This window comes from Myotis myotis, unplaced genomic scaffold (assembly GCF_014108235.1).
Source record: "Myotis myotis isolate mMyoMyo1 unplaced genomic scaffold, mMyoMyo1.p scaffold_m19_p_9, whole genome shotgun sequence".
Lineage (NCBI taxonomy): Eukaryota > Metazoa > Chordata > Mammalia > Chiroptera > Vespertilionidae > Myotis > Myotis myotis.
Genome location: NW_023416401.1, coordinates 2,813,894 through 2,834,007, shown reverse-complemented (window position 1 = coordinate 2,834,007; position 20,114 = coordinate 2,813,894). Strand labels below are relative to the sequence as shown.

The following is a 20,114-nucleotide window of genomic DNA, read 5'->3' as shown; positions in this document are numbered from 1 at the left end:
GCTGGTGCAAAGAAGGAAATGGGCCTCTGTGTGCCAGGTGAAAAGATTTTGAAGATATTCTTCCAAGAGTAGCTGAGTGATTATATTTGTTTAAAAAGAAAGAAAAGAAAGGAAAAAGTCTCTAGAGCACCTACAAAATGAAGGACTGGAGCTTGAGAGAACACTGTTATGTATTCATGTACTTCAAGGTTTCTGAGTGCCTTTTGCAGTTGTAAAAGCCAAACCTAGTGTGAAAGTGCCCTCTGCACACAGTTCTTCCCGGGTTCCCGCCTGTCCCCTTGGTCTGTGTGAGTGCTCTGTGCCAGGGGCAGCTTTTTAATTCCCCTGAGTCATCAGGATGACCTAGCAAAGGGATTTGGGCGCGGAATGTTACTGGCCTTGAACGCGGGCTCTGCCAGTGCACACAGCGTGACTCGGGCTTTCTGGGGCTCAATTTTTCTCTTCCAAATGCTGGTCCCTTCTGCCTCTGTCTTTTGAATTTGGATTAAATGAGTCAAATCCATAAAACTGGGAGCACAGTGCCTGGCGGAGCGTCACTGTGGGCCTGGGGCCGCTGTATCGATGCTGGCTGGGTGGAGCTCCACTGACAGATGTTGCTGGAAGTCGCTTCTGTTCTCCTGCTGCTCGGTGCCTGGGTGCTGGTGGGTAGCCTGGTGAGGGTGAATTTTATCTTCTCACTCTCGACGTGAGCCTGCCCACTAGTCCCGTGTTCTGATGGCTTTTGCAGCTGCGGGCCCACGCGGTGGACATCAACGGGAACCAAGTGGAGAACCCCATCGACATCGTCATCAACGTCATCGACATGAACGACAACCGCCCCGAGTTCCTGCACCAGGTCTGGAACGGGACGGTGCCGGAGGGCTCGAAGCCGGGTGAGTGTGCACAGGTCACTGGGAGGTCGCTGCGGGGAGCTGCAGAGCCCTGCACCGCGGAGAGGCCAGGGAAGGGGCGCCTGGGGGCCTTGGAGTGGCGTTTTCTTTCATCCCTAATGCTTTTGGGGGAAAGGAAGGTAGCTTTGGGGAAAGCTGATAGGAGAGAGAAAACGGGAAAATGTCATTCTACTTTGCACTATGATTTTCCCACCTTTGATAAAGTGGACCACGTGTCTGAGTCTATAGTGTCGAATCCATAGGGGGATCCTTCATGCTCGGGCCAGGGCAGCTAGAAAGTGGGCACCAGCACCCAGGGCCTCGGCCCAGGAAGTACAGAGTGTATCGTATTAGTCACAGCAGCAGCCAAGGGGCAGTTGGAGAGTCCAAAAGGGACTTGGGCCTGGTCGGCGTGGGTTGGTGGTTGAGCATTGACCTATGAACCAGCAGGTCACAGCTTGATTGCCAATCAGGGCACATGCCCGGGTTGTGGGCTCGATCCCCAGTGGGGGGAATGCAGGAGGCAGCCGATCCATGATTCTCTCCCATCGTTGATGTTTCTCTCTCTCTTTCTCCCTCTCCCTTCCTCTCTGACATCAATAAAAATATATTAAAATAATAATAATAATAAAATGTACTTGGTGTTCCTGGGACCAGCTGATGTGGTAAGCCCAGATGCGGAGAGGGGCTGGGTAACGCTGCCACCATAGATCATGTCCTTTTGGGGAACTCTCAAGTCTCCCGCTGCTCTCTCTACTTATCCATTACCATTCCTCCAGCTGGTTTGGACTTATTTGATCCTAGTGCTTTGTACATTTCCCTTCGAAATGTCTAATATTTGACACTTCGAAGCCCCTTGAGGTTGTTGCAGCGTTCTTTAATCTCCAAGGAAATAATGAGCGCAATGCCAACTCCTGTGCAGTTACCCAAACAGTAATGCATGGAGGGGTCCCTGATGGCCCGGCCAATGGAGCGTTCGTCATTAGGCCCCAGCTCGCTTTCCCAAGTGACTGAGGCCGCGGGAGGCTCGCGCGCAGCATCTCATCCCGATGCGACTGCATAACAAGAAAATGGGTCAGAGGGAAGGAGCCGGTGGCCACAGAACATGTGGCTAATGGCATCCGCCTCACGTGTTAGCTGCCTTCTTTATAAAGGAAGGTCTGAAGTGATCATTTACTTAATCTACAGTGAATTTGACTTCAAAGTTATGGGAAAATTGATTCTTTATAAATGTATAAATGTTTTATAATTTTTCTTCCAAATAATGAAACCATGGTTTATATTTTTTAAAGTGAGTACTCTTTGTGGCCTGGCTGGCGTGACTTGGTGGTTGAGCATCAACCTATGAACCAGGAGGTCACGGTTGGATTTCTGGTCAGGGCACACGCCCGGGTTGCGGCTCAATCCCCAGTTGGGGGTGTGTAGGAGGCAGCCAGTCAGTGATTCTCTCTCATCATTGATGTCTCTATCTCTCTCTGCTTCTCCCTCCCTTCCTCTCTGAAATCAATAAAACTATTTAAAATAATAATAATAGAGTACTGTTCTTAGTAGTAGTGTTTTTAATCAAGTCTATGTGATTAAATGCTTGCTTTGGAAAAGTGGAATTGCGATTGAACGCAGGGGCAAACATGCCTGCTGCTTGGGAGACGCTGAAGTGAAGGCCGACCGTTCACTTTCCGTGTGTGCTGTGTCCAGGAACGTATGTGATGACGGTCACGGCCATCGACGCGGATGATCCCAACACCCAGAACGGGATGCTGAGGTACAGAATCCTGTCCCAGGCCCCCAGCACCCCCTCGCCCAACATGTTCACCATCAACAATGAGACCGGGGACATCATCACCGTGGCAGCCGGACTCGATCGCGAAGTAAGCCGACCACAGCTGTCTTTCAGTTCCTTTTTAACCTTACAGGTGCCCAGTGTGACACGCGGTTCATCTCCGGGTAACAACACACCCACAGTGGCACTCATGGTTTATTTCCACTCAGAAAGCTCTTGGAGTGGCGTTTTCTTTCAGCCCTAATGCTTTTTGGGGGAAAGGAAGGTAGCTTCGGGGAAAGCTGATAGGAGAGAGAAAACGGGAAAATTTCATTCGACTTTGCACCATGATGTCCCACCTTTGGTAAAGTGGACCACGTGTCTGAGTCTGTAGCGTCGAATCCATAGGGGATCCTTCATGCTCGGGCCAGGGCAGCTAGAAAGCGGGGATGCTTCTCTTCTGCACAACTTCCAGTTGGTTAAATGATATATGTCCACAGGAGAAATCCTTGCTAGTCGGACATGGTTAGTCTGTGTAATACTCAGTGTGGTAATCGACTAAGTTAATGAGATGCCCCTGGTGGTTAAACGTTTGTTTTGAACAAGTGGAATTGGACACCTCTGGCACCTAATTTTTAAAATCATCGGCATTTTCTTGGTCTGGCCTTGCAGTTGGTTTTTGTGAGGAATTAAACTAAAAACCACGCCCCGATCACGTGTGTCGACAGTTAAGAGAAGGATGAGCATCACACGTTCAAGAGGCTACAGATGACATGCGTGTGGTCAGGCTTTGGCCGCCTCTGTGGAGAGCCTGGTGCAGGACAGGGGATAGCATCTCCCGTGTTAGCACCGGCCCCTGGGCTCGGAGGGGACTTTATGTAACAGGTGTGAACACGGGTAGCTGCCCTCATTCTACTGACCAGCCTTCCAAGTTATAAATGGAGGGAAGCACCGTTGTGCCCCCTGTTTTGTTGAAGAGGCAGAGCAGCTGGTGGTTTTGGAATATCGTGGAGGGATGGCTATTTGGGTTCATTGCAGATGGTCGCTCACTGCGGCAGACCCCGACCCACCGCGCTCCACACACCTCTGTGTCTCTCTTCATGGGCTTCCTTCCACCAGGAATGCCTTTACCTTCTCGACCTTGAACACTCTTTCTTCATGTTCCAGTCTAAGCCCTACTTCTGTTCTTTTCTGAAATCTCCAGCCCTAATGAATCTTTTACACCTTTTCTCTATTCTGTTCTTAAGAAATTCTCAAGGTCATTCCTGACCATCAGTAATCATCGTATGTGTGAACTATCCAAGTGCCGACTTATAGGGATCCATGTTCTGTGGATTTCTGGCCAAGCCAGCATTTATAATGATGAGACCTCATGTTCTGTACATCAGAAGGAAACATTACAGCTGCCATAGTAAATATCATGGACAAGGATTTTAGGAGTTGGTTTTTATGGTACTTTATTTGCCTTAGCGGCATTCATCTGAATTGGACCAAAGAAAACTTGACTATTGCGATTAATTGTATACAAAAGGTAGTACTAGAAGCATTTTAATAAAGTAATATGAGCCAATCAAGATTGCTTTATTCACAACTGAGCTCAGAGTCTTACTTGGGAGTTAGGTGTATGTTTTTATTTCATTGTACCTATTAACTTCCGGGTGTCGATTCTTTTTGTTCTAGGAATATTTTATGTTAGAGATTGTTGAAATTTAGTTTTTGCAATAGTCCTTTTAGTTTAGGATATGCACAACATGGATGTCTTCTCACCTTTTCCATTATTATATTAAATACTCTGTTTTTTAAAAATATGTTTTTATTGATTTCAGAGAGAAAGGGAGAGAGAGATAGAAACATCAAGATGAGTGAGACTCACTGATCGGCTGCCTCCTTCACCCCCCACACTGGGATGGAGCCCGAAACCTGGACATGTGCCCTGACGGGGAATCAAACCTGGACCTCCTGGTTCATAAGTAGACGCTCAACCACTGAGCCATGTCAGCTGGGCATGAAATATGTGTAACTCGTCTCCCAGCCCCAGTATTTCTCCTTCATTCACACGTCCCTTGTGCGGCACAGACACGGCTTCCTCCTGTCTCCGTACAACAGTGTCCCTGCCACCTGGAGCCTGGCTGTGTTGAGGCCAGAAAGAGGGAGGCGTAGAGAAGTGAGCTTACTTACTGAAGCAGACCAGCCGCATGGAAAGAGCAGGGCAACTGAGTTCAGTTTAGAGGATGAAGCTCTGAAGCCAGACCGTGATGGGGTGAGCCTGCCTCCAGCAGACAGACACAGCCGTGCCCGACCCCCTGAAACGCAGGCGGAAATGGGCGGGGACCGTGGGACCCTGGGTTAGACGGTATGAGCAGTAGCTTCTTGACAGCAGGATTATCAAACACACCACGTGTTAGGAAGGAAAATTATGGAAAGCCTTCATTTTCCAAAAGCCGTTTAACGGAGGAAAAACGTGTCTCTCTCGGTTCATGGCAGCTCTGCCTGAAGCCGGGAAGGAATTGCTCTGCGGGCCTCGCGCCTCTTTTATTTCTATGAGAACTCGCCGTTTCCTTTTCATTAGAAGTAATTTCAGTTATCATTCTCCCAGGAGATGATGGCACCTTGAAGCGATGGAACTTCTGGCCATGGAATAGGAAGGGTCCACTTTCCTTTTCCCTCGAATCTCCAGGTTTAAAGGCACGAAGTCTTCAGGTTTTGCCGACCTAAGGCTCTGCCCCCCCCACACCCCAGGGCTCGGGGCTTCATCTCCACCTGACTCCCTGCATCCCTTGGGGTGCTGATTCTGGCATTTCCTCCTCTCCTCCACCCCCCTCCTTGTGCCTGTCTCCTGACCACTGAGGACTCCCCCTCCGCTTCCCTGGGTTCCCTGGGCAGAGCCAGGATTCGACCTTGAATGTCTGAACTCGAACCCTTCGCTCCCACATCTGTACGTGGGGATAATGACCGGCCTCCCACCTGGGAGGGCTGCGAGGGTTATGCCACGCGAAGCAGGCAGCTTTCAGGGTATGCCCAGTGAGTACTGGGGGGTCCCCAGGCTGCCTGCATCGCCCGGCATCTGCTGGCCGAGCCCCGTTACTCTCCTCCTCACACATTTCTCTCCTGGCAAAGAGGGAATTCTACTTCCTGTATTCCCAGCCTCGTCCTCCTTTTCCAAGGAGTGTCTTCAGTCTGCCGTGGGCTCAGTCTCCTGCTCTCCAGGCTTCTTCCTGCAAACCCGGTTCCCTCCTTACCTGCACCCCCGGATCCTCCCTGATGGTGAAATGCGGCTCCACAGCCACATTTGGGGGGCCCGGGGCACGTTGGGGTCACGTAAGAGGAACTTGGGGACTGAATATGGAGGTGCATTGAGGGCCCAGCATGTAAAGGCAAGGAGACCATTATCTTGGAGGCAGAAGAGAAGGCACATTTGGGGGGTCGGGAATGCCACTCTTGAACCTGGTGGTCCAGACCCTCTGACCTTGACCCTGGAGCTCCCGTTAGCCGACGGGGGAGGCGGACAGGGTAGTGGACAAAACAGGTGACGGGGAATGAGACGTACACACTTCCAGGTATGAACTAAGGAAGTCACAGGGAGGTGATGTACAGCACACGAAACGTATAGCCAATAGTATTGTAACAACTTCGTACGGTTACTAGACTTACCACGGTGATCACTTGGTAAAGTATACAAGCGTCAAATCACTTTGTTGTACACCTAAAACTAATGTGATATTGTATATCAACTGCACTGTAATTTGGGAAAGAAGTAAATAAAAAGCATATGCACCGCTGGGCGTGCTCTGTGGGGCATGGTGTAAGCCAAGGACACACACTGACAAAGCGAGGGCCTGGGAGGGAGGGAGTGTATGTGCGCAGCAGGAGGGCAGGCCTGTGGTGCTGACAGCCAGAGAAACGGAAATGACGACAGAGGTGTGTCCGAGTAGCCGAGGACGTCAGACGTCATCCCCGAGGTGACTTAAGCTTCCTTTTGGTCAGGCTCAGCGTGAAGGCAAGGGTGTGCTGTGCAAGGCCAGGGTTTCTCACCCTTGGCCCTGTTGACATACTGACTGGCTAGGTCTTTGTTAGGGGCCCGGGATGTTTAGCAGCCTCTCTAAACCAGTGAGGGCGAACCTATGACACGCGTGTCAGAGGTGACACGCAAACTCATTTTTTTGGTTGATTTTTCTTTGTTAAATGGCATTTAACTATATAAAATAAACATCAGAAATACAAATCTTTGTTTTACTGTGGTTTCAAATATCAAAAAATTTCTCTATGTGACACGGCACCAGAGTTAAGTTAGGGTTTTCCAAAATGCTGACACGCCAAGCTCAAAAGGTTCGCCATCACTGCTCTAGACTGCCAGTCCATTAGATGTCAGTAACACCCCTTAGTTTTGATCATCAGAAATGTCCCAGGAGGTCCCCTGGGCAGGGCTGGGGAGGACAGAATCGCGTCAGCTGAGAACCACCGGTTTAGGCAGAAGGAAACGCCGAATGCAGTGGCCTGCATGCAGTGGCGTGGAATCATGATAAGCATTTGAAAATAAACGCAGAAAGCTCAAGGTGTGGGGTCAGCAGGTGAGCGGTGCTAGCCCTGGCGAGGTAGGTAAGACAGAGAAGGAAGGATGGTCGGCAGGTGCCTGAGCTCATCCCTTCTAGCATGGGGAGGGAGGAAATGTGTGCTGTTCTTTTTAATTTATTGTTAAAAGTGTTCCAGATGCCCCCCTTTTTCCTCACCATTGAGCCCCTTCTCCCCACTCCCGCTCCCTCCCAGGCCTTCATCGCAGCACTCTTGCTGTGTCCATGGGTCATGCATCTCTGCATATAGAGGCCCGGCGCACAAAATCCGTGCAAGAGTAGCCCTTCCTTCCCCCAGCTGCCGGCACCGGCTTCCCTCACAGTCCCAGCTTTGTCCGGAAGGTCTTCTGGAAGGATGTCCAGTTTAATTAGCATATTATGCTTTTATTATTATGGATAAGTTCTTTGGTTAATCTTGTCTCACCCACCCCTTCTGAGATTTGACAGTCCTTTCCATGCTTCCCTGTCTCTGGATCTGTTTTGCTTGTCAGTTCATTTTGTTCATTAGATCCCACATATGTGAGATCCTGTGATAGTTGTCTTTCTCTGGCTGGCTGATTTCGCTCAGCATACAGGAAGCGTTTCTAAGCAGAGTCCCCTCGGTCAGGGGGGGACTCTGAGAGTGGGAAGTCAGACCCTTAGGGCATCGAAATGTCAGTCATACAGGGCCAGACGCCCAGTGACCGAGTCAGGCCAGGCGCTCTGAGCAGCGTGGGTGTTGGAACACACCCAGTAGTGCCTTCCTTACCGAATGAAAGAGCATTTTACCAGCCAGGCGTCTGAAAATGGGGGTGACATTGTTTTCCAAGCCATTTCTTGGTTTGAAGAGACACTGTGTTTTGGAAATAACAGTGTCCTTTTATAACTCAGAGATTTCAAGACTCACTTGAAGCAATAGGAGGTTCCAAGTCTTAGCTCCTGATCCCATTGTTTCAGCTACATGGGTAATTGCATATAACATGCGTATGTAATTTTAAGGATCTTTGTAGAGTAGACAGTAACAAAGAACTGTGTCTCCATATAATATCTGTGTCGGTTTATCTTTTTTTTTAAAAAAATAAAAGCTCCATTTAAAAAGAATTTTTTTAAAATGTTCATCAGTTTCTGCAAACAGAGCTAACAAATGGAATTTCTGTTTTCACTCTTTCCGGCGGGGAGGCTGACCTGAGCGCCTACAAACGTCTCTCCTAACCGTGAGGCGTCATGCTGGAAGGGTGCTCTTGATTGGGAAAGGGGGTCATTGAGCATCCTCGCTTGCCATCAGCATTATGGGAGGTGTTATGAGTTAAAACTTAAAGTGGCTCAACCAGCACTGTCCCTTTCTTTTTTTAATTTTAGAAAGTACGATTTTTATTTTTTAGGAAGACAAAATAGAAACTGAAATAACTGTTAGCGAATGACATTTGGGTAGACAGAGACTTAGAGGTGCATGTGTGAGGTTGGCTTGCCCTCCTGCTCTTCACTATTCCCTGCCCTTCCCACTCACAGCTGAATCGGAAGCTGCAGGGTGTGCTGTCCTGGCCACGCTCCAGGCACCCCCAAGTGTGGCCATTCATAATGTGGGTTATATTTAGAATCAGGGAGAGCTGCACTTTGCAGTGGCGGTTTATTTGGGTTTGAAGAAGTGAGTTCTGTTGTGCAGAATGTCTCAACGTTTATGAGAACTGCCTATATTTTTATCTGCGCCAATTTCCGCAGAGATCCCCATGATTTGAGGCACTCATTTGGGTTAGATTTTCCTAATGTGAATTTGCCAGCTAGTGCTACAGGCTTCTCAGACAAGCTCTGCATTTTCTCTCCGGTCAACACAGCTGAGTTGGGCTGCCCTCTGCAAATTCCAGCAGAATTTGAGAGCAGCGATGCCCATTTGATAATAATCGCCTGTGTGTAATTGTAGTCATATCCGCTGTAGGTCTCTGGGCACAATGAGTATTATGTCCAAAGAGCAATATGTCAAGTATACATATATGAGATACCTACTGTGTTCCAGGACTAAGAATATAAACATAAATCCTTTAATTAGGTTTTGCCTTCATTTAAGAATGTAATCATTCTATATACAAAGTATTCCCAAGAAATGTATGCACACTTTAATAACTGATAGCTCAGTTTTGAAAATGAAATTTATTGTAATCATTGTTAAATTATTAAAATACATTCAATTAATAATTATTAAATATTGAGAAATATCTTAGCTTGCATAAGCATTATAGTGAGGTATTATCGATTAAGTAAACTTAACACCTCACCAATTACATGACTGCCTTTATAATTATTCAAAGTGTGTGTATACATTTTTGGGGGGACACCCTATAGTTGAGAATAACAAGTATGAATTGGAATAGGAGAAAATATTGTATCAACCCTGTTATAATAGAATGAATACATATAAGAAAACATGCCCACGAACATGTAAGCATATGTAATGATTGTGAATGTACATAGGATCAACTTGCTCAATAAAATGAGGTACCGTTGTTGATTCATCATATTTTCCATTAAAGATGGAAAATATCCCAGTTTGGCAAGGGGTTGAGGAGTTGGTTTGAACACAGTTGATGAGGGTAATATTTCAGTGGCCAGTTTGTATGTGTCAAATTTATTGATATGCCTACTTTTTGACTCAGCAATCCCACCTAAATAAAAAAATCTATACTAATAAAAGGGTAATATGCTAATTAGACCGGATAGACTGGATGTCTTCCGGACGTCCTTCTGGACAAAGCCACAGTGGCGAGGCCGAGGCAGAGGTGGTTAGGGGCGACCAGGCTGGCAGGGGAGAGCGGTTAGGGGCAATCAGGCCAGCAAGGGAGCAGTTAGGGGGCAATCAGGCCAGCAGGGGAGCAGTTAGGGGCGATCAGGCAGGCAGGCAGAGGGGTTGGGGCAATCAGGCAGGTAGGCAAGCGGTTAGGAGCCAGCGTTTCCGGATTGCGAGAGGGATGTCCGACTGCCAATTTAAACTGGCAGTTGGACATCCCCCAAGGGGTCCCAGGTTGGAGAGGGTGCAGGCTGGGCTGAGGGACCCCCCCCCTCCTGTGTGTGAATTTCATGCACTAGGCCTCTAGTAATATATAAAAGGAAAACATATATACTTTATGAATTACATAGGCTTTCTTCTCCCTCTCAAGGTTCTTTATTGTCTCTAGTCCCCTAAACTGGGTAGAAATTAACATGTGATAAAATAAACGAGACCCGTGGACTTGAGGGCCGATCACAGTGCACTTGGACGTTGAGAAGTTCTGAGGAGAAGGGAAGGCAGAGCCCGGCTGGCAGTGTCTGCTTAGCTGTGAGTTCAGTACCCCTTCCCACGAGCAGAGATGAAGTGCACGGTTCAGTCTCTCCGGACAGAGACCAGACCTGCGCTTGGCCAGTTAAAGCGACTCCATCGGGGACTCTCGGTGTGTTCCTCGGAATGAATGATGCTGTGCTAGTCGTGCGGCGTGAAGAGCCATTTACAGAACAACTGTCGTGTCTTCTTGAAGAGCTGGTTTTATTTATGTGACCTCTGTCTCCTTTTAGAAAGTGCACCAGTACACGTTAATCATCCAGGCCACCGACACGGAAGGCAGCCCCACCTACGGCCTCTCCAACACAGCCACGGCCGTCATCACGGTGACCGACGTCAACGACAACCCCCCCGAGTTCACGGCCATGTCCGTAAGTGCTTCACAGACCCTGGGCCCCGCGGGCGCCACTGGGAGGCGGCATCTTGAGTGACAGGAGTGTTTGTAGAGGTGGGACTTGCTCAGCCTCATTGTAGACTGGCTACTGGCTCCAACATTCCCTGCCCCTTGAACCAGGTTTCCAGTGTGGCACCAAAGTGACTTTTTCTCTTTTGGTCGCCAAGTCTGCTGATTAGGTCAGTGGTCGGCAAACTCATTAGTCAACAGAGCCAAATATCAACAGTACAGCGATTGAAATTTCTTCTGAGAGCCAAATTTTTTAAACTTAAACTATATAGGTAGGTCCATTGTTATTAACTTAATTAGGGTCCTCCTAAGCTGGCCTTTGCTAAAAACGTCCTCAATCTGATGGAAGTACGTTCGCTGAGGTCGACCCTTCCCACTCTCCCATCCACACACGTCTTGTACACTTGTTTCGTCCATCTCCTTTCGTTCATCCTCTCTATATGTCCAAACATCTCAACATACCTTTCTCAGTCCTCGACACTACATCTTCTTTCACTCCACAACGTTCCCTAAAATTAACTTAATAAACTTTCCTTAAAATTTTAAGTCAACTTCGCACTATACGTGTGCGCCCGCATGTGGTATTTTGTGGAAGAGCCACACTCAAGGGGCCAAAGAGCCGCATGTGGCTCGAGAGCTGCGGTTTGCCAACCACGGGATTAGGCTGTTAAAATATGCTGCCTCATCCTGGCCGGCTTAGCTCAGTGGGTGGAGCATCAGCCTGTGGACTGAAGGGTCCCAGGTTCGATTCCGGCCGAGGGCACAGGCCTGGGTTGTGGGCTCAATCCCAAGTGGGCGGCGTGCAGGAGGCAGCCAACCAGTGATTCTCTCATTGATGTTTCTACCTCTCTCTACTTCTCTGTTCCTCTCTGAAATCAATAAAGAAATTCATTTTAAAAAAATATGCTGCCTCGGAGGCACACTCCCCCCAAAAACTGTGCTGTTAAAGCAAAACAACTTACGCGTGTGTTCAGGTACACGGCTGACATGACCGCTGTTTACAACTTCACCCGCATTAGTGGTCGTCTCTAGTGGAAAAGTGGGTCCCTCAGACTCATCCTGTCCTCCCACCTCCCGTCCATCACCCCGACACCCAGTGGGTGCTCATTTTAATACTCATGAAACTGTGACGTCCCTTGGAAAATAAACTGACTGCTGGCGAACATCCTGTTATTTTTAAAGTCGGACGTAGGTGCTGTGATTGCCTGTGTCACGTTGAGTGGGGATGATAGCGATGGGATGGGCCCGGCGGTCAGGGTGGCGGTCCTCGCAGCCGGTCTGACTGTGGTCCCGGAGACACGCTGTCCGGCCTGGCCCCTCCGCTCCTCTCACTGAGCCCGTCTTCCTGGCAGTTCTACGGCGAAGTCCCCGAGAACAGGGTGGATGTCATCGTCGCCAACCTGACCGTGACCGACAAGGACCAGCCGCACACGCCGTCCTGGAACGCCGTGTACAGAATCAGCGGCGGGGACCCCACCGGCCGCTTCGCCATTCAGACCGACCCCAACAGCAACGACGGCCTGGTCACCGTGGTGAAGGTGAGCAGGGAGCTCGGGCCGCGGGTCCACGGCCGCTCCGGGGGCCAGGATCCCCTGTGTGTTACTCAGTCTTGTGACTTCCCTTCCAGCATCACTAACGCTGGGATGGATGCATTTGCAAGGGCCGCATGTTATTTCGTAGTTGTTGAGGCCAGTTGTTGAGGCTGATGCACCCTGAGGCTCCGGCTGGCACAGTGTGGGCGCTCCCTGCGTGACGCTTCCTTACCCCTCAGAACGGCGCTGGGGCCCCGGTGGGTGCTGCTACCGTTCCCACTTTCTGCTTGGAGTCTGAGGCTTGCAGGTAAGAACTCGCCATGGTCACACCCCACCCAGGGCAGAACTGGGGCCAGAACGCAGACAGTTACATTCTGGGCCCGTGCTGGGGATCACTACCGTGTGATCACAGACGTCCAACCCCAGCTCCTAGGGGTTGTCACATCATCTCTGGAGCCTGGTTGTTCTTAAATGAGTGCGGACGGTGTTCATCCGGAGGCAGGACCGCCCTCAGCCGTGTTGCCGGGAGTGTGGCTGTGGCGGCCCGAAGTTTGGGTCCCGTGGGCGGCGATGAGGAACGTGGCGCCACACCCTGTTCTCATGCCTCCAGGTCGCTCCTAGGTCCAGGCTCGGGACAAGCCAGGAAATACCACAGAAGTAAAGTAGGGTGAGCCGGCAAGCAGAGGCTCCACGCTTTCGAAAGGTTTTGAAGTTGCGTTGCCGTTTTTAAATGCTGTTTTCAAGGCTCGAAGAAATTGGTTCTTCTGATCTATAATTGCCCCCTCCCGCGCCCCCCCCCAAAAAAAAATCCCAGGTGCTGGAGGTAAAGGAATATTAACTCCAAGTGTCATAACCAGGCAGCGCCAATCAATGCAAAAGCTCTTAAAGTGGAACATCTTCCATGTGCCCACCCGGAGAAGAGATCAGCTCCGGCCTCCTAGCCCACGACTCCTGACGTGTAAGGAAAACCCCGGCGTTGGCCGTCCCGGTGGCGTGTCAGCCGCCAGGGGTTTCCCGTGTGCGAGCAGAACGGGCGTTTCCCCCAGGAGCTGGGGTTGGACTCTGTGATCACACGGTAGTGATCCCCAGCACGGGCCCAGAATGTAACTGTCTGCGTTCTGGCCCCAGTTCTGCCCTGGGTGGGGTGTGGCCATGGCGAGTTCTTACCTGCAAGCCTCAGACTCCAAGCAGAAAGTGGGAACGGTAGCAGCACCCACCGGGGTCCCAGCGCCGTCCTGAGGGGTAAGGAAGCGTCACGCAGGGAGCGCCCACACTGTGCCAGCCGGAGCCTCAGGGCGCGTCAGGCCGGGGGTGTGCCACGCGGCTCAGGAAACCGCCCAGGCGAATTCTGTCTGTCTCGCTGGCTTCTCTGCTGTCTTGTTTACCCTCGCTGAGAAAGGGAGGTTGAATGGGAAGTACAGAAAAGCTGTGTTTGTGAAGAGTTGGAGGTGGTCCACCTTGAGAAGCGGGTGTGGTTGGTGCTAATACGCTGGTCTTCACTCCGGCTTCGCTCTGGATCATTCTGAGAGGAGCGCAAAGCTCCCTAACTCTGTCCATGTTGCCGCCGCCGCCGGGTGAGAGAGGTGTCTGCCTGCCTGCGCCCCACTGGCAGGTGGTCAGTAGAAGTAGGAATCGAAGTCCAGGCTGGTCCCTGGACTCCTGGCGACTTTCCTGTTGACAGGAGGGTTCACGGAGCTTCGGAAGTTAATATTTACACGGAGGGTTACGTGGGCATTGCCTCTCTCTAGAGTGCTGTTCTGAGATTTGGGTTTTCACAGATCAGGAAAATACCCACAATTCTTCTGGAAAACAACCAGAGTTTTTGTTTGCTCAGCAAGAAAAAGAAAACCAAAAACCACTTTTCTGCTTCTAAGCGTTATTATTTTTTAAGTGTAAATGTGCATATACTTTAAAATGTATATATCAGAGTACGATTGAACTTTCCAATGGAGCGGGTTTAGCTTCATGGAAAATGAAAATTTTCTGGGTACGGTTAATTTTTCTTTATCGCAAACCGGACAAAGCTCCCTACAGAGGGACAGACAGCCTTTCCACCAGAGCTTGAGGATAACCCGGACCATCTCAGGTGATCTGTGTACGGAGTATTTTTGAGCAACCGTACTGTTTTTAAAAATAATCAAGTCTTTAGCTGTAGCTGAGTAATTCAGTCATTACACTAATAATGTGTGTTATTTTGTGACCATCAATCTTTGAAGGACCCAAGACTTATAAACATCTCAGCTAAGTGGTGAACACTGTTTCCATCACTGGCCATGCGAACGCGTGTTTTCCAGAAATCTGAGAAGCAGCTGTGGCAGAGCGAATGAAAAAGGAATGTTTTGGGAAAGGTGTTGATAGAAGGATACACTACAGAATGAATTTATTATTTCCCACCAAACCATGGTTTCCCTTTTTTTTTTCCTCCTAGCCAATCGACTTTGAGACAAACAGGATGTTTGTCCTCACTGTTGCTGCGGAAAACCAAGTGCCATTAGCCAAGGGCATTCAGCACCCACCTCAGTCGACGGCAACCGTGTCTGTGACTGTCATTGATGTGAATGAAAACCCTTATTTTGTCCCAAATCCCAAGATCATTCGCCAAGAAGAAGGCCTTCATGCCGGGACCATGCTGACAACGTTTACCGCTCAGGACCCCGATCGGTATATGCAGCAGAGCATTAGGTACCTGATGCCATTGATGCTGTTCTTACCATTTCCAGTATGTTCTGGGCTGTGCGTAAAAGGGATCACGTGAGTCAGAAATTTCCCCTGGAACCAAAACGGCTTATTACAAGAGTATTTTTAATTCTGTGATGAAGTTTCCTCAGTAGATTGGTGAATACAGTGCATTGCGGCTTATTACAAGAGTATTTTTAATTCTGTGATGAAGTTTCCTCAGTAGATTGGTGAATACAGTGCATTGGAAACATAAGAATGGATCAATTCCAGTCTTATTGGAAGAAAATGTTCTCTTGTTCCTTTCCTTTTTTAAAATATCTAGACCAGTGATGGCGAACCTTTTGAGCTCGGCTTGTCAGCATTTTGAAAAACCCTAACTTAACTCTGGTGCCGTGTCACATATAGAAATTTTTTGATGTTTGCAACCATAGTAAAACAAAGACTTATATTTTTGATATTTATTTTATATATTTAAATGCCATTTAACAAAGAAAAATCAACCAAAAAAATGAGTTTGCGTGTCACCTCTGACACACGTGTCACAGGTTCGCCATCACTGATCTATACTAATAAAAGGGTAATATGCTAATTAGACCAGACATCTTCCGGACATCTTTTGGACGCCCTTCTGGACAAAGCCACGGTGGCAGGGGCGGGGGCCAAGGCAGAGGCAGTTAGGAGCAATCAGGCCGGCAGGGGAGTAGTTAGGGGGCGATCAGGCAGGCAGGGGAGCAGTTAGGGGGAGATGAGGCTGGCAGGCAGAGGAGGTTAGGGGCTATCGGGTCGGCAGGCAGAGGCAATTAGGGGCTATCAGGCCAGCAGGCAGAGGTGGTTAGGGGTGATCAGGCAGGCAGGCAGGTGAGTGGTTAGGAGCCAGCGGTCCCAGATTGCGAGAGAGATATCTGACTGCCGGTTTAGGCCCGATCCCTGTGGGCAGTCGGACATCCCCTGAGGGGTCCCAGATTGGAGAGGGTGCAGGCTGGGCTGAGGGACCACTCCTGTGCATGAATTTCATGCACTGGGCCTCTAGTCTATAATAATAAAAGCATAATATGCTAATTAGACTGGGCAGCCGAACGACCTTCCAGATGTCCTTCTGGATGAGCTTCTGGATGAAGCTGGGGCTGCGAAGGCCGAGCCCCTTGCATGAATTTCGTGCCTTGGGCCTCTAGTTTACTAATAGTTTAGCTGGTGCTTTCATTCCAAAATCACAGAAAGCTGCCACTGTAAGCAAACAGGTGACACTCAGAAGCTCATGACATTTGTCTCTCCTCCATACATCAGGGAGGAAACTCATGCGAAACCAACCTTCACCTGGGCAGTATGTGTAGGACTTACACCATGTATCTGGAGAGCAGTGGTTCTCAACCTTGGCTGCACATTAGAATCACCTGGGAATCCTTTTAAAATCCTGATTTCTGGGCCTCATCCTCCGGACATTCTGTTTCTTTGTGATGGGGTGAGGCCACAACATTAGTTACAAAGAAACAGAATTTCCGGAGGATGAGGCCCAGAAATCAGGATTTTAAAAGGATCCCCAGGTGACTCTAATGTGCAGCCGAGGCTGAGACCCGCTGCTGTAGAGATTCCCAACTTCAGCAGCATCAAGTGTGTCCTTCCTGGTGAGAGGCCAGTGATGGTGGGCCGAGCACACCCACACAGCCATTCGTTGCTGGCAACGATAATTTTTTAAATCAGCTCCTATTTTACTTAACTTCTTGTGGAACTGCTGCTAACAGATAACTGTGTGGTCTCCATCTCGCTATACATTGAAAATCAGCATACATCATTGCTGTACTACAACTTTTTATATCTCGAAATGTGTAGGATATTTTTTGCAATTTGTATATTGGTCCTCTGAGCTTAAGAAACTCCTCCCTCCCACACTCCCCCCTAAAAAAGAAGGAATTTAAGATGGTCAGGTACTGGTGGAGATGGTCTGCTTCCTACAGACCCAGGCTGCGGCGCTTCCCTTGAGTGTAGTTCTGAGGCCTCGTTGTGGGAGATCCCACTGGGGTTGGGATTATCCCCCCCCCCCCCATGACCTCATCCATCTCCCCCATGATGGTAAACATTTCAGAAGTATTCTGTGATACAAAATTCAACTTCTAATTTCTCTTAAGTCCTGTCCATTAGGGCTGCCGCTTTTTTAGCAGGTGTATTTGAGCTAGCGTGTCTGCACCATTGCTATCCGCTGAACTAGGAGGTTAAAATGAGATCATCAGACCCACCAGAGCCCACAGTTCAGGGACCGAGCTCCTCTACTTTCCGCCCGGACGCCTACACCTGCTGTTTCCTGCCTGCCTGCCCGGAGACAGCCTTTCCGGGCTTCCCGAGCCACTGTCTCGGAAACACTTCCCGTGTTAATCGTGGCTTTCCAGCCATCGCCTGCAAAATGCAAGCTGATTAGCTGGTTGCATTTGGAACTAACCCAGTCAAATACGCTTTTTCCCCCCCCTAAGTTTCATGTACAAAAAAAAATTGAATGCGTTGCCCTTTCCTTTTGTAGATACACAAAATTGTCCGATCCTGCCAACTGGCTAAGGATAGATCCTGTGAACGGGCAGATAACGACAATTGCCGTGCTGGACAGAGAATCCCCCCACGTGAAGAACAATATATACAACGCCACCTTCCTTGCTTCCGACAATGGTGCGTACTTAAGTCCAGTCACCATGTCGTCCTGCATGTCGTCAAAGAGAGGAGAGCGCATCGTAAATGTGTGCTCAGGACACGGGGTTTTCTACGAAACCCAATTGTCTAGAAAACTCTCAGGCCCCACCTCCGCGTTCCATTTCCACGGGGGTATCTGTGACATACCCCATGTGCTTCGTGATGTCCACACCCTCCCTGGCGGCCTCGCGTGGTGGTGACAGGCCTGTGGGGTTTCTGCCCTGCTGCCCGTCGACGCCTTGTCACTGCAGGTGGAGTCGGCCCTCTGTGGCCCAGACACCGTGGTTTCTGGGGTGGTCTCTGTATGTTTCTGCTGCCGTCCGTCTGTCTGTCTGTCTCTGGCGTTTTTCCTCTTTCTAATTCTCTGCCTCTAGTCTGCCATGAGCTAGGAAACTCTTAATTTGGTGCATTCGTTGGGCTAATTGAGTAGGTGAGCTTTAGTGTATTGGTTTTAGAACCTTTTGTATAGTCTTTCTTTCTGGGTCTTTGCTAGTTTCTAAATAGTTGAGGTGAACAGATAGCGCGTTTTTAATGTATAAGATGAAAGGGACTTCTGTGAACCTGGTGTTGACGAATCTGTTTGGCATCGGTGTGTGCGTGTCTTTCTTTAAGGAATCCCGCCGATGAGCGGGACGGGCACGCTGCAGATCTACCTGCTGGACATCAACGACAACGCCCCGCAAGTGCTGCCTCAGGAGGCGGAGACGTGCGAGACGCCGGCCCCCAACGCCATCAACATCACGGCCCTGGACTATGACATTGACCCCAACGCCGGGCCCTTTGCTTTTGATCTGCCTCTGTCTCCCGTGAACATTAAGAGGAACTGGACCATTACGCGGCTCAATGGTAAGAACCGGTTAATTGTTTAAATACAGGTGCACTGGAGAGAGTTGGAAACCTGGTATGATAAGGTCATGTTAGGTGCTTTATAATCTCCTCATTAAATATTATAAATATTTAAAGTGACTGCAAGCTTAAGACAGCAAAGCCTTCAAGCCAGCAAGCCTTCCCCGTGCAGCATGCTGTGATCTGCTTCCTCTGTACCAGTGGTTCTCAACCTTCCTATGCCGCGTCCCTTTAATACAGTTCCTCATGTTGCGGTGACCCCAATTTCATTGTTACAAATTGAACATAATTGAAGCATAGTGATGAATCACAAAAACAATATGTGATTATATATGTGTTTTCCGATGGTCTTAGGCGACCCCTGTGAAAGGGTCGTTCGACCCCAAAGGGGTCGCGACCCACAGGTTGAGAACCGCTGCTCTATACCATCAGGGAGGACGGACCTTCTGGAAGATGGTAGGCGTCTCTCATCATCTCAGGTAGTCACTCTCCCTCGGCATTTTTTTAACGCAGGTGATTTTGCTCAGCTTAATTTGAAGATAAAATTCCTCGAGGCGGGGATCTACGACGTCCCCATCATCATCACCGACTCGGGGAACCCTCCCAAGTCGAACAGCTCCGTGCTCCGCGTGAAGGTGTGCCAGTGCGACTCCAACGGCGACTGCACGGACGTGGACCGCATCGTGGGCGCCGGGCTGGGCACCGGGGCCATCGTCGCCATCCTGCTCTGCATCATCATCCTGCTCAGTGAGGACTCGCTTGGCTCCCAGATTCTCATTTTAGTTCTTTTGGCTTCAGGATGTTGAGCGAAGTTACATGTTGATGTTGCCTTTCCAAGGAGCCTCACGGCTCCCGCCCACCCCAAGCGTTTTCTCCGCGGTCACAGCGCGGACAGCCAGTCCCCTCTGCAAGGAGAGGCACCCGGCTCCGTCCGGCTCTGACGTGTTGGCGGCCAGCCCAGCCAGGGCGCCTCTTCCAGGCCCTGCTGCCGTTTCTTTCTTTCTTCTTCTTCTTTTTTAATATATTTTCATTGATTTCAGAGAGAAAAGGAGAGGGCGAGAGAGATAGAAGCATCAGTGATGAGAGAGAATCATTGATCGGCTGCCTCCTGCATGCCCCCTACTGGGGATCGAGCCCACAACCCCGCCTGTGCCCTGACCAGGAATTGAACCGGGACCTCCTGGTTCATAGGTCAACGCTCAACCACTGAGCCACACCGACAGGGCTGTTGCCATTTTCTGATGCCAATGCTTGAGAGCTGTGGCAAACTCTTTTTTTAATATAGAAAAATGTTAGTCCTTAGTTTGAGCACTTACCTTACGATTTGAGTGTGAATTTATGGCCGGCACTTGGTGGTTTAGGGAAATAAGTATGGCTTTCCTTTCCTTCATTTCCGTGGTATGACGCGCAGTCAGCAACCTGCTCCGGCCCTGCGGGGATAAAGGGCTTTCTTTCTGAAGGGCCTCGTAAAATAGTGAGAAATCATACTTCGTGTGGCA

General features: G+C 49.5%; 1 protein-coding gene across 1 annotated transcript in view; it reads left to right on the top strand.

Annotated features, from left to right (window-relative positions):
* Window positions 1-20,114, top strand: part of CDH2 (cadherin 2) — a 192,688-nt gene that overhangs the window by 149,075 nt on the left and 23,499 nt on the right. Inside the window, exons 6-13 of the mRNA XM_036322734.1 lie at window positions 728-872; window positions 2,565-2,737; window positions 10,716-10,853; window positions 12,238-12,423; window positions 14,846-15,099; window positions 17,606-17,748; window positions 18,382-18,615; window positions 19,129-19,362. Of these exons, the coding sequence (XP_036178627.1) occupies window positions 728-872; window positions 2,565-2,737; window positions 10,716-10,853; window positions 12,238-12,423; window positions 14,846-15,099; window positions 17,606-17,748; window positions 18,382-18,615; window positions 19,129-19,362 (1,507 nt within the window). The remainder of the gene's footprint in view (window positions 1-727; window positions 873-2,564; window positions 2,738-10,715; window positions 10,854-12,237; window positions 12,424-14,845; window positions 15,100-17,605; window positions 17,749-18,381; window positions 18,616-19,128; window positions 19,363-20,114) is intronic.